The 12,893-nt window shown below is 34.3% G+C and overlaps 2 protein-coding genes across 6 annotated transcripts; both read right to left on the bottom strand.

Moving 5' to 3' along the window:
• Positions 1 to 999: 999 nt before the first annotated feature.
• LOC132192185 (protein GAST1) lies at positions 1,000 to 2,953 on the bottom strand. Of its 2 annotated transcripts, none has more exons than XM_059607443.1 (4): positions 2,777 to 2,953; positions 1,698 to 1,756; positions 1,529 to 1,562; positions 1,000 to 1,447 (listed from the first exon to the last, which is right to left on the bottom strand). In XM_059607443.1, the coding sequence occupies exons 1-4, from the start codon at positions 2,832 to 2,834 to the stop codon at positions 1,266 to 1,268; spliced, it is 333 nt and encodes a 110-aa protein (XP_059463426.1). In that variant the 5' UTR covers positions 2,835 to 2,953; the 3' UTR covers positions 1,000 to 1,265. The 2 variants fall into 2 exon arrangements, with proteins under 2 accessions (XP_059463426.1, XP_059463425.1); XM_059607442.1 differs by having other exon boundaries at positions 1,698 to 1,760; positions 2,777 to 2,940.
• Positions 2,954 to 4,915: 1,962 nt separating this feature from the next.
• On the bottom strand, positions 4,916 to 11,201 carry LOC132162586 (uncharacterized). Of its 4 annotated transcripts, XM_059572844.1 has the most exons (9): positions 11,125 to 11,201; positions 10,756 to 11,010; positions 8,693 to 9,079; positions 8,423 to 8,563; positions 8,238 to 8,341; positions 7,923 to 8,144; positions 6,874 to 7,383; positions 5,363 to 5,881; positions 4,916 to 5,240 (listed from the first exon to the last, which is right to left on the bottom strand). In XM_059572844.1, the coding sequence occupies exons 2-9, from the start codon at positions 10,927 to 10,929 to the stop codon at positions 5,126 to 5,128; spliced, it is 2,172 nt and encodes a 723-aa protein (XP_059428827.1). In that variant the 5' UTR covers positions 10,930 to 11,010; positions 11,125 to 11,201; the 3' UTR covers positions 4,916 to 5,125. The 4 variants fall into 4 exon arrangements, with proteins under 4 accessions (XP_059428827.1, XP_059428826.1, XP_059428828.1 ...); XM_059572843.1 differs by lacking the exon at positions 11,125 to 11,201 and having other exon boundaries at positions 10,756 to 11,102; XM_059572845.1 differs by lacking the exon at positions 11,125 to 11,201 and having other exon boundaries at positions 6,874 to 7,368; positions 10,756 to 11,101.
• Positions 11,202 to 12,893: the final 1,692 nt, after the last annotated feature.

Below are 12,893 nucleotides of genomic sequence, written 5' to 3' on the forward strand. Positions count from 1 at the left end.
AAAATAAAACTTATGTAAAGGAACAAGTGGAGAGGTATATGATTCATATATCCCAGCTCAGGGAAATTTAAAAATAAAAAAGAAAAACAAGCATCATCCAATATTGACAACATATTATAAAGCATCCATTTAAACAATATTTCGAAAAGAAATTATTGGTTTTAAAAAAGTGATAAGTATAACATATTGGAGTGCATAATGTAAATATGAAAGTGCCTTGTCAAAATATCACATCTATTAAAAAAAAAAAAAACAAATAAATGAATTATTACAATTTCGAAGAGACAAATGAAAAAAGAGTCACTAGAAGACAACTAACTTAAAATAGAAAAGATGTAAAGACAAAAGTTAGTAGTAATTTGCTAAAATTAGCCGAAATAATTAGAAAATTAGTTATTCAAAATAAAATAGACCATTTTCACATAAATTGTAAAAAAGAAAATGGGTAATTTCATTTTAGACCTCTGAACTACTAAGCGATTTGAGAAGCCCCCTCCAAACTTTAAAATCTCTCAATTTGGATGCTTGAACTTTCAATTGTAATCAATTTGAACACATCCATCAGATTTTAAATGTTAAAAGTGAGACAATGGCGTCTATACTCTTGACTTTTTTATAAAATTCCAAATAAAAAAATAAAAAAATAAAGTTAAAAAGAAATCAGGGATATTTTTGTCTTTTTAGGGATAAATCAAGGAAGTTAACGGTTAAATCTGACGTAGGAGTTCAAATTGACTGCAATTGAAAGTTTAAATGTCAAAATTGAAAGGTTTTGAAGTTTAGGGAGCTTCTCAAATCACGTGGTATTTCAAGAATTTAAAGTGAAGTTACTCCAAAAGAAAATTATCGTTGTTTCTGTGAAGCGTGTATTGGGATTTGGATTTTAGTGATTTTTTTTTTTTTATTCACCACAATTTTGTATTCTATCTATAGTCAATAAAATCTCTTTGTGATTGTCTTCACACATAGATCTACCTCACATTGAAAGAACCATGTAAATTCTAGTATTTCTACTTGTGATTGTTTTATATTATTTATCGTAATTGTGATATATTGCACAACAGAATTTATGGATACCCCGAAACTCTTTCACCCTTTTCTACACCAAAGGAAAATTTCTAGTTACATTATTCACTAATCACCATGAAATAATAATTTTAGATACAATCTTTGAAATAAAATTCTTAAAAACAAATAAAAACTAGTTTTAACAGAAGCTAATTAATTAGATAAGGTAGCAAATTAAGCAATGAAAAAAAAAAGGTTCAAGGGCATTTGGGGCCTCCTCTCTTGGTCTTCCAATTATTGTAGCAAGGGCAGGATTCCTTGTTGCCATAAGTTCCCTGAGGCACACACAAGCACTTAGCACAGCACTTTTGGCAGAAGAACATGCATGGCTTCTTGAATGCTGTTTTTGAGCATCTTTGTGTGCATCTTGGACCACACTCTGCAATTTTATAATTTTCTCATATTTAGGTGATGATGATTTCATTTATTTAAAAATTCATATTCATATTGAAACCCTTACCTTGAGGTTGAAGGCTGCCTTGGGTGATGCCATGCTGAATTTCAATGAGAAGAAAAAAATAAATAAATAACAATTAATCTCACACCCCAACTCTAAAAATAATATTTGTTGGAAAATTCAATAGATATATGGAATATTATCCATTTACAAATTCATTAACAAATCTCACCGTGGGGATCATGTAGTGGCTACTTTCTTGGGGCTGAGGGGTTGGAGCCTCAATTTCCACTGCCTGTGCATTATTTATTAGCACAATTGTATGATGAATATATATATATATATCCCCTCTCTCCCTCTCGTCCTTGAGATGGGAAGGAGATAGAAAATGTTCAAACTCAAGATATTTATTTTGATATCATATTAAATCATCATATATCCTAAAGTTTAAACGGATAGAAAACGATAAATTTAATCATTTAACAAATATTCTAACAGAGACAACAATTTATCATTAGGTGAATAGTTTGAACATTAGATATTTGGTAAACAACCTTCTAATTATGCAATAATATGAACCCAAGAGGCTTCAAAATTGGGTTGTAAAATATTTCTCCTTAAAAGTGACTTCTGACCTAGTGGAGGTCTGCAGAATGGCATAAAGCTAATACAATTTTTGGATGGACATACCTTTTTTCTGAACTTGTTGAAATATATATATACTCTAAAAGCCCTCTTATCTAGTACTTGTTGAGACCATCCATTTTAGCAGGAAATGGCCAAATAGTTGTCAATCATACGAAGAAGTTGAAGTACCAAGCTAACCACGAGGGGTTGGCTCGAGTACATGTGGTAAGTGACTTGGTCGGGTGTCTCATAAAGTATCTCGTCTAAAGTTCAACCCGGCCTCTTAAGTGCAAATATTTTTTTGGGGCCATGCCTACGAATGAAAGCTCAAGTTATATCTAACCAGCAATGTGAAATGACACTTTGCACGGTGTTCCAAAAATCTAGTACGGGTGAAGCGATTAAAAAAAATCTCTCAAGTTGTTGACTAATGATAGCCTGAATCTACCTTTCAAGTTTATTAACCAAAAGAAAAGAAAAAGAATTGTCACAAGTTACAAAAATACCAGCCCACCTGGGAAGAATGAGAAATTACCTTATTCTTTTCTTGCAAGATAAGCAGTTATGAAAAAGAAAAAAGAAAGAAAGAAAAACAAACAAACAAGCAAATTAACTACCAAATTCTGAAAAACATATATATATGTGAGGGAGAGAAAGAGAGCTCTAATTAAGAATGTAACTTACATGGTTCTGATCTACTACTAAATGCAGCGCCATAACTACAGTGAACATTAGAATGCATATCTTCTTTGCCATTGTAGACACAGAGAGAGAGAGAGAGAGAGAGAGAGAGAGAGATTATGTGAAGATGATGGATGCAGGTTAATTGTCGGAAGCATTTATAGGCAACTTTATTAATCAGAGGCTCGAGATTTGGAATATTTTATTTGGTTCACATGCATGGAAGTTATGGTGGTGGTTTGTATAACAGTTACAGATAGCAACACAGCCAAACCTTTGCGATGTCCCAAATCACAATTACACGTATTGCAAGGGACAAAATGCATATATATTGCGTATCTATCCAAATTACCGACTTCACCCTTGATGCCTATTTATAAAAAGGTTAAATTCAATCGATCCTATTAGAAAGATGTTACAAGTGTGAGTTATTAATACAGTATAATTGGGTCCAAACTCATAAGCTTAAGCTTCTTTTAAGTTGAATAGTATTCCAACATGATATATTACCGTCTCACCACAAGACTCTTTAAATAAGTGTCAATCATCATAACAAGTTGTAACAAAGCCAATGACGATGTAAAGTGTGGGTCTTTTATGTAATCATGGTCGGGACAAAATTACATGACACAGATTAAAACCCAACCCACAAACATGATGAGTGATTATTGAAATGATCTGCAAGACTGATAAAGCTTTTCTTGGAGGGGAAAAGTATAAAAACGTTGAGTCCTATATACTAAAAAGATGTCACGAGTGTGAGCGGTTAATACATCAGAATCGGATGGAAACCTATAAAAAGACTTACAAACTTAAGCTTTTGAAAATCATCATGCATTTTGTAGAAATTGGGAAGGACAAATGCGTCATGCTGTCAAAAGAAAGAGAAAAATAAGCATGTGAAATGAGCGGCTTGAAAGTTACATGAGGTGACCTTGCATGTGCCTTCACATGCCCCTTTCTAAGTTTCTAATGCCCCTCAGACAGACACAACTAGCACTAGAGTCTAGAGAGAGAGAGAGAAGCATAGAAGATTAAGAAAGAATCAGAAGCCCTTTGTCGTCACTGAGAAGAAGATAGCACTGTAAAGATCCCTTTCTCTTCATCTCTCTCTTCCATTCCCGTGAGCCAAGTCTTTTGTTTCCTTCTTCCTTTTCTAATCTTAGTTATTTGGAAACGAGAGAAAGAGAGAGAGAGAGTGAGTCTGCCGGCCATCTCAAACCATTAGAATTTGGTAGTCAGTTGGTTTTTTGTTTCCTCTCGTGAACTTCGCTTTTTGTTTGTATTCAATCATTTCTGTGAAGGTTCATTAAGAAAAGGATAATGTCTTCTTTTTCTTTTCTTTTTTCTTTATTTTTTTATTGGATTGGATTGAAAAAATTTCTGTTGTTTTAATAAAGTACGTGATTTTTCGTAAATAAAAATCACATATATTTTTTATTTACGAAAAATCACATGTATTTTAAACTACTTATAAAAACACATAATTAGTTTAGTGGATATACATTTCTTATAAATTGGGTTGTACGAATTCATTCAGCCCAATCTCTAAAATTGTTGTTCTTTGAACATGTGAAAAACACATGTAAACACATGTTACAGGGAACTCATAGCACTTTCAATTTTTTGCAATGTCTCCCTCCTTTAAGATTTTCTATTATATCTTATCAAAATTTTCAAATACCCCTACTTTTTTTTATAAATAAAAATTGCAAAAATTCAGGTATATGTATTTTTGAAAATTTTGTTAAATCCCAACTAATGCATGAATCTTTACCATTTTTTTTTTATAATAAAAAAAACAATGGTATTTTGGAAATTTTTACAATATTTAACAAAAAAAATTTTAACAGGGTAGGACATTGCAAAAAAATTGAAAGTTTGATACTCTAAATGGAGAGTTTTGAACTTTATGGAGTAATTTCAAAAAGCGTGAAAGTTCATGTGAGTTTTGTAAAGTTTACCCAAAAAAAATATTAACTATTCAAAATTAAAATAATGGATATGCCAGGAAAAATATATATATATATATTTTAAAAAAAAAAAATCATTTCATTTTAAATGAATTCTATGGAACTATGATGCAATTATGGAGCAATCGCAGCAATACATTTTGCCTGCGAGTACAAATTGTGATGGATATATTGCGAATCAAGAGAACCTAAATGTATTAAAATGACCAACCATACATATCCTGACCGTCAACCAACATATCCATAATTAATCAACTCATTCCTACAAGAAGCCAAGAAAATGAACCAAGGACAAAGGCCGCCAAATTCCAAGTACAACTGCTGATCGAGAAGCAAGAAATTGAAAAGAATGATTCACCAAAAATCACCTGCAAGGCAGTCAAGTTCTACAGCAGGCAAGAATTGAATCATAGCATAGATGCCAATACTCTTTGTATGGGATGAACATCCATGGCAATGGTGGAGGAAGAAAAGTACCTAATCTAGACGATACCCTGAAAAAAAATTAAAAAAATATGTGAGATATATATATATATATATATATAAGCTAAGTTCGAATCTCAGGAACCATGAAATGAGCAGTGAGAAGAATACTACATAGAGAAAGGAGACACACCTCTTCCCAGTCAGGACACCATGAATTGATTTAGCCACAAAAGACCCAGAAACCCCAGAAAAAACATTTCTATAGTGAGGCAAGACCACTTCTCCTATACTCGAGAAGTTGCTGCGAATAAATGAGACCAGAATACTAGATTTCTCTCCACTTGAATTCCACTGCAAATTTTCAGATGGAGAATCAACTTTATCAGGACAACAAATCCCAGGAGAATCAATCTCATTGCTCCGACAAGATACAATTTCAAACCATATCCCAGAAGGAAATCTTCTTCGCCTCACCAACCAAAGGAAAATTTTGATACAAGGTGTAGCATGAATAACAGAGATAATGACCTCAATCAGTATACAGATGAGGCTGATAGATGAGTTCAGAATGCTAAAGAAGATATAGAAAACAGATGTTGTTGGTAATAGAAGTAAGAGCAGTGTAAACAGAAGAGATCCAAGAACATGTTGCTTCACAGTGTAGTCATAGCTGTCTAATCTTTGACGAAGAGGATTCCATTTCTGACCCCTGCAAACCAATGATCAATAATGTGAACAACGTGAAACAGGAGAAATGAAAATCAATTAAATATGACATAAATATATGCAGAAAATCCCGGAACATTTGTTATCTAAATCTAGCAATAAAGCGAAGAAACAGATATTTTATGCCTTAAAGTTCTGTATTCCAAAGAAAATTGAAATGTAGCCCAAGTGCACAAACTGATCTCCTTTAGAGAATCAAATGTTGATTCTCATCAACCAAATATAGAGAAAATCATCTTCATTACTACCAAAATCCTCATATCTTTTGCAGAGGAAGTCTCCAAAACTTCAACACCAGTTCCTTCGAAAATAGTACTTCACTTTCTACGACAAAAATAATAGTTCTTTCATCTAAATTCATGGTAGAAGTAATCTACCAAAAATTGCACTTGAGCTAATCTACCATAAAAATCGCCCCAGCCATAAAAACAACCAGAGCCACATATAGTAACCAGACACCCACTCCTTGTCGACCTCTTGGATGATAATAGGGACCAAAAATTGCATCACTTAGGATAACATTTCCACTTCAAATTAGCACTCAAGCTAAAATGAAAAATCAAAGATGTCCATGATATTAGAGAATATGTAAAATTTTTTTGAACCAGATGGCAAAGAGATGGGCAAGTTTCTCTGATGTACAGGCTCCACACCCACATCCCCTGTTAATACCAAGGCACTGTCCATCTACCAAAAGCTGCTCTCATTTCCTCCCACAAGCCAACTCTCAGTTATCGTCTGTAGGACCATAAACCCCAAAAAACACCCACACAAAACATCTTTCAACATTAAAAAGCATGCAAAACGGCCAAGAAGTTCCCTATTGCAACTTCTGTCTTCTCAACCACCCTCTGTCCCACATTAGTTCCCATTAATCTAATAAAAGTTCATGATTATTACAATTCCCAGGTGGAATTTTGAACTTTTGAAAAGTTGTAAAAGCTAAATCAAGAAAGCAGAATCACAAAGTATTACCTGAAAAGGCGCCACAAAGCTGCTAATGCCTGTATCTGCATTGAATATATACCTGAGAGCAACCAATGAAGAGTTGACACGTGCAAAGTTGCCAGTAAAAGTATGTCTATGATCAAAGCAGCAGGAATTGTCATCCCAAAAAGAATCCCTGATATTGCAAGTCCTTTAATGACATAAATGGAAAGGAAACCCACAAAGACCCAGAGGGTAGACCATATTTGGATTGCATTAAGAGAAATCATGCCAAGAACTCCTGCCAGTTCCGTGTTTAACTTGAAACCTGCAGGGACTCCCATTAACCAAACACAACCTGTCCGCAACAAATTGTTTGTAATGTCATTGGCAAAGTTCATAACCCACAAGCAAGCAGATTCTGCATTGTATAACAGTGCCACACCAATCAAGTTTCCCAAGAGAACATCAAGAGCTAAACTTGACCACATGGAATGCTTATGTAATGCAGCTTTCTCCGCATATTCAACGCATGATAGAGACCTTACAAATCCAAAACTGCAGTTCATGAGTTGGGAAAAATAGGAACCTACTGCAAATGATGAATACAGCAACTAAACAAGAGAAAATTAGCTTGATTCAGAAGGCAAAACATATACATTTCCTTCAAGATCTCATACGCTTAAAATAGCAACCAAGGGGGGTGTTTATAGGACATAAAATCTAAAATTTTACTAAAATGTTTAAATTTAATAAGGGAAAGGTGGAAAATTAATTGAAAATCAAAATGGCTTTGCCCCTAACATTAGCTTCAAATGTATATATCTCACCAAATACTGAGATGTGGTAGCAAATAGCATTTAAAACCTAATGTATAAATCAACGGGCATGTTTGTTAATTTCTTTTGGGGGTATTTTCTGTATTTTGTTTGGAAAAATGTTATAATGTAAAATAAAGGTGAAAACAATTTTGGGTCTTTTGTGAGTGTATTGTGTTTTGAATTGTTTGTTAATGTTTTTGTTTCAAAAACAAAGAAGAAAATTTTAACAAATGAAGCCAACAATTCCCAAGCATTCTTCATAAAGCCTCATCTTACCTCAGGCCATTTTCTTGAAGGAAGATTGGCCAATACAAGATCTGGCAGCAGCGGATTCGTATATGTATTAATGTAGAATTGAATATCTTTGCCACTGTAATGTACATCCATGATTGTGATATGGAACTCAACAGGCTATGGAGAAGCTGAAGAATGACGTAAAATAAAGTTGACAATGAAGCCATGGACATTGCAAGTAGTTGCCACATGAAGGTAAGCAACCTGAAAAGCCACATCATGGACCATCAAATATTGCAAAGTGGGATGGAAGAAGGGAGAAGGTGGGATGCACGACTAGAGTCTTAAAGAGAATACCTGCAAATGATGGAAAACCAAACAAAGGATCTCCCAGTGGCCACATGTCTCTCGAAAAGAATTTTTGCAGCAGCGGCACTGTTAATTGCCAATATTACGGTATCCTGTAGATAATGAATTGAAAAGGCATATTGATAAGCAGTCTAAAGGTCTGAATAGACAAAAAGATTTGTGGGTTCTTTTACCAAGTCTAATAGTTTTTTCTTTTGGTGAAGTTCATCAACCCACTTCGGCCTCTTGAAAGGAGCTTTCACTTGCTCACACAAATTCCAAAGATGCAGGGAGAAGTGATGAACACCATATGATGGAGTTTCATATAGTATCACCTGCATTGTTCAAACAAAAGAAAGGAGAGTAATCACAACTAACAACTACTGCTTCAAAAGAAGAAGAGCTGGAAAAAAAAAAGGGTGGGGAGGGGGAGGAGCATGCAGTAGAAGCCATGACTTACATACGTGGACATCACACGGAAACACTACTTCCCCATTCCAGTGAACGTGATGCAATTTAGGAATCCAATAAATTTCTCCACCACACTGTTCATAAAAATCATTTGCCACCTGGATCCAATTACTATTTCGAATAGAAGCTTGATTACATTGCTCTAGTAATCCATCAAGTTTGTGGCAGCCACAGGCCAATTGTCCATAATTTTCTCTGAATATACCTCTTTTGTTCTGTATACAAGCATTGCCACAAGTAGAGTTTCTTTGATCTTTTATTCCAGAGCTTAACAAGAGGCCAGCACTGCTAACATCGACAACGTGCTGACCCAGCATACAGAGCGATGATTTGTCCTGTAGGGATTTGGGCATGTTCCCATTTGTGCCGTGGAGGATTCCCTAACAAAAAGCAGTTCACACTGTCAAATTCATTTTTCATATTAAAAACACTTTCAAGTAGCCAACTAAAAAGAAAAATAATGTGGTTATGGTTCCCAGAACAAGGGCAACCTTCATTCTAGAGTTGTTACATACCTCAACATTTACCAAACCAAATATTTTCCTCAATACCCACCCAACCACTGCTTTGAATTGGATTTCTCATCAGTCAGTATATATTCCTCTTTTTTTAAAGCTTCTTGTAGTGAGATCAAAAATTGAAAATCACTGAGTTTAGGGCTACCATAATAAAATAAGAAAGATCATAATGCCCTCTAAATAAGATTCTATAACAGAGACCCTAAAACAATACACTTAATTTAAAACAATACTTGTTTTGCAGGCTTTGATAAAGCATAGTAGGTCCCTTAAAAGCCCCACAAAGTGTTCCTCCCATTTGGAGACTTGTTGATGTCACGAGCTGAGGACGCACTACCACATGAATGATACCCAAAAATACTAGTCACAATTGAGGCTCCTGGTGCACTAGTCATATTTGCATGATACCCCAAAATGACTAGTCACAATTGAGGCTCCACAATCATTTATACAGCCCATATCAATCCAAAATACACTCGATATAAAGGACTCAATACACGCTAGCACCCAACGCCCTCTCAGTCTGAATCCTTGGAATACCACAATTGATCATTTGGATTGATATGGCATAATTGAATGAACCCTTTTAACGAAAGAGTTTGCCCTTTTGTCTTGTCAAGGAAAAATAGGGCTTGTCAAGCCCTTCCCAAATCTTTTTTATTTTTTCTCCATTTTATCTTGATGGATAAGTCCTTTTCTAGTTCTCGTACGTCACAAATCACATGATAGTTCATTTAAATATCAGTAACTATAACTTGTCAAGCTTTTCAACCAATATATCTGAATGTTGTCTCAATTAGTTATTCCATTTAAGATGGAAACTAGCAAGGAGTCATTGAACAAAGAAAAACAAACATAAGGGGTACAATATTCTCAAGCATTACCATTGTCCCGAAAATGGATTATATAGAGTGAACGAAATAGGAGAACATTTGAAAGAAAAGAGCTTCTTCTAAGTATGCTTCAGAATAGGTTTCCAAGCTTAATGTATTAGTGGATGTCCACTGAAGCCAGTCTGCATACCACTTGGTTGGTCTTCTTGGATTTTTTATACGTACAAATGTAATTCTTGGGGTTCCCTACTACACTACCCCTGTACTTTATTTCCCTCTTTTTCAATAAATATCCAAAAATCTAATGCATATCCTTAAAACAAACCCCAAATATCAAAGCAAGCATTAATGTCTACAAGAATGAGAATGAGACGCACAGCACCCTAAACACCTCTACCTTGCCCACATTGTGAAAAGAGAAAAATAAGCAATCCTTCTTAACATCATCTACCATTTTGCGGCCAACATTGATCTACAATTTCTTCACCAGGAGCACCTTATTTCCAAATCTGGATGCTCAATTCTAGAATTTAAGTAACACTTTTGCATAATACTATAATTTAAACAAAGCACGACGCAACAAGTATCAAAAGCACTAAATAATCCTAAAGAACAAACAAATCAAATCCAATCCAATTTGTAAGACTAATTGATTCCATATGCCTTAAAACAAAGCGGCATAGTTCAAAATTTAGAGTGCTATACCTCGAGGCTGGAGCGATTATGCGAAAGAGAGACTTCACTGCATGCGAAAGCTACTACAATGTCAAGGGAAGCTGAAGAAGACGACGAAAGAAACCACCCAAACAAGAGACTGGAGGATAGTGGTTCACTCGATGACAACAGCTTAGGCCACCAAATCCTACACTTTCTTCTCATTTTTACCTCATGAGTGTACCTTCCTTCCCATTTAACGGTCACCGTTTCTTTTTCCGCACATTCTCAGCAACCAAACGGAATCTGACAATGAAAATGAAGACAAAAAAAAAGAACTTCGAAAATCAAATCACAGAAATCGACGATACCTATGCGTTCGTTTGCTGTGCGTGTGTGTCTGGGAGAGAGAGTGTGTACCAAGCGGAAGACATGGCCGGCAGTATATGGAGCAGAAAATAGCAATCGGTGTGTTTTGAGGCAGAGCATAGGCTGGGAGACACACGAAAACGGTGTGTTTTGATGCAGACAATAAACTTTTTTATTTTTTATTTTTTATTTTTTATAAGGAAAAATCCTTTTTTTTCTTGAGTTTTTAAGAGTTTTTCAATTCGAACCTCAATGTTTAAAAATTGACAATGTACCCTCCTAATGTTTCAAAAATTTTCAATTCAGACCCTCATTTACTAATTTCCATAAATTATCTCAAGTACGTGAGAATTTGATGCCCTTTATTTTGATTTTATTCTCATTAAAATTTATGAAATTACTTAATTACTTAAATGAGGAGAATACATTACCAATTTTTAAACATTGGAATTCGAATTAAAAAACTCCTTAAACTTAAGATAAAGTGAATTTAATTATTATACTTAGTTTATAAATTGTTGAAACGTTCACTTTCGTAATTCCATTGGATACCAAAATTGAAAGCTTGTAATTTACTGCATTGAAGCATCTTTTTCTTTATTGACCGTGGTCAATATGACTCATTCCTTCTTTCTTTTTCTTTTTCTTTTTTAATTTCGTTAGTTTGAATACACTTTTCAAAAGGAAATTCCACTAAAAATACTTCTAATCTTTACATTGCATAAAAATAAATAAAAAATTTCAAAACCATTTAGAAAATGAACATTTTCTATTTCTTGTTCTTTTTCTCAAAGTTTGCTTCTAGAAAATGAACATTTTTGAAGGTTTAAAGAAAAAGTGGAAAAAAGTAATGAAAGGGCAAATTGAAGCCCAAAACTGGTCCAAGAAATTGATTGAACTATATTTTGCCCAATTCTGTAAGCAGGCCCTAGAAGAGGGCTTTTGTCAACTTGGACCAGACAAGGTCCATGAGAAAAATGCTCTGAAAATAAAATAATAGAAGTGAAAAGGCGGTTGCAGTCAGCGATTAGTGGCTAAAATCGCTAACCGCAACCGCCTCTGCTAACCGCCCGGTTAGCGGTTAACCGCATCTGAATAACCGTTTTTTACTAACCGTTTTTTTGAGCCTTTTATTGGGCTTTTTTTTTGGCCGATTTTGGATTCACTTTAAACAATTTTTCTTTTCATTTTCATTGCCATATTAGTATTACAAATTACTATATACCAAAATCCTTTCTGGTCACCTTCTACGAATCTATACAACATATAATACAAATAAAATTTTAACAATTATTGTAAATCATCACTTCACTTGTAGTCTTGTACACAACATACAAATAAATATATATATAATAAAACTATATATATATTTGGGTTGGGTTAGTTTTATAGGGGTTAACGTGTCAATGATATGAAATTTGGGTTTATTTTATAGGGGCTAGTAGAAAATTTGGGCATAAAATTTTTTTAAAAAAAAATTATCAGGGGCGGGTGCCCCCTCCCACAGTGTGTATCTGCCATTGCCAGAAAGAGAGAGACAGATAGAAATCAACTTACCGGCGTTTGGCTGGGTGGCGGTGTGATATGGGTGGTTAACGTAAAAGATATATGAAGAGTTTTTTTTTTAAGGTTTAAATTGGTATGATATGGTGTTTTGTTTTTATTTGGTTTTTTTGGTCTAAATTGAGATGTCAATCTCTTATTGAATTGCACAAAATTCTTGATTTATGAAGATCTTATAGAAGTTATTATGTGTAATATAAATGTTTTTTTTTTTGACATATCCGCACAAAGAGGAGGAGGGAGATTCGAACAAATGA

This window comes from Corylus avellana, chromosome ca9 (assembly GCF_901000735.1).
Source record: "Corylus avellana chromosome ca9, CavTom2PMs-1.0".
NCBI classification, from domain to species: Eukaryota; Viridiplantae; Streptophyta; class Magnoliopsida; order Fagales; family Betulaceae; genus Corylus; species Corylus avellana.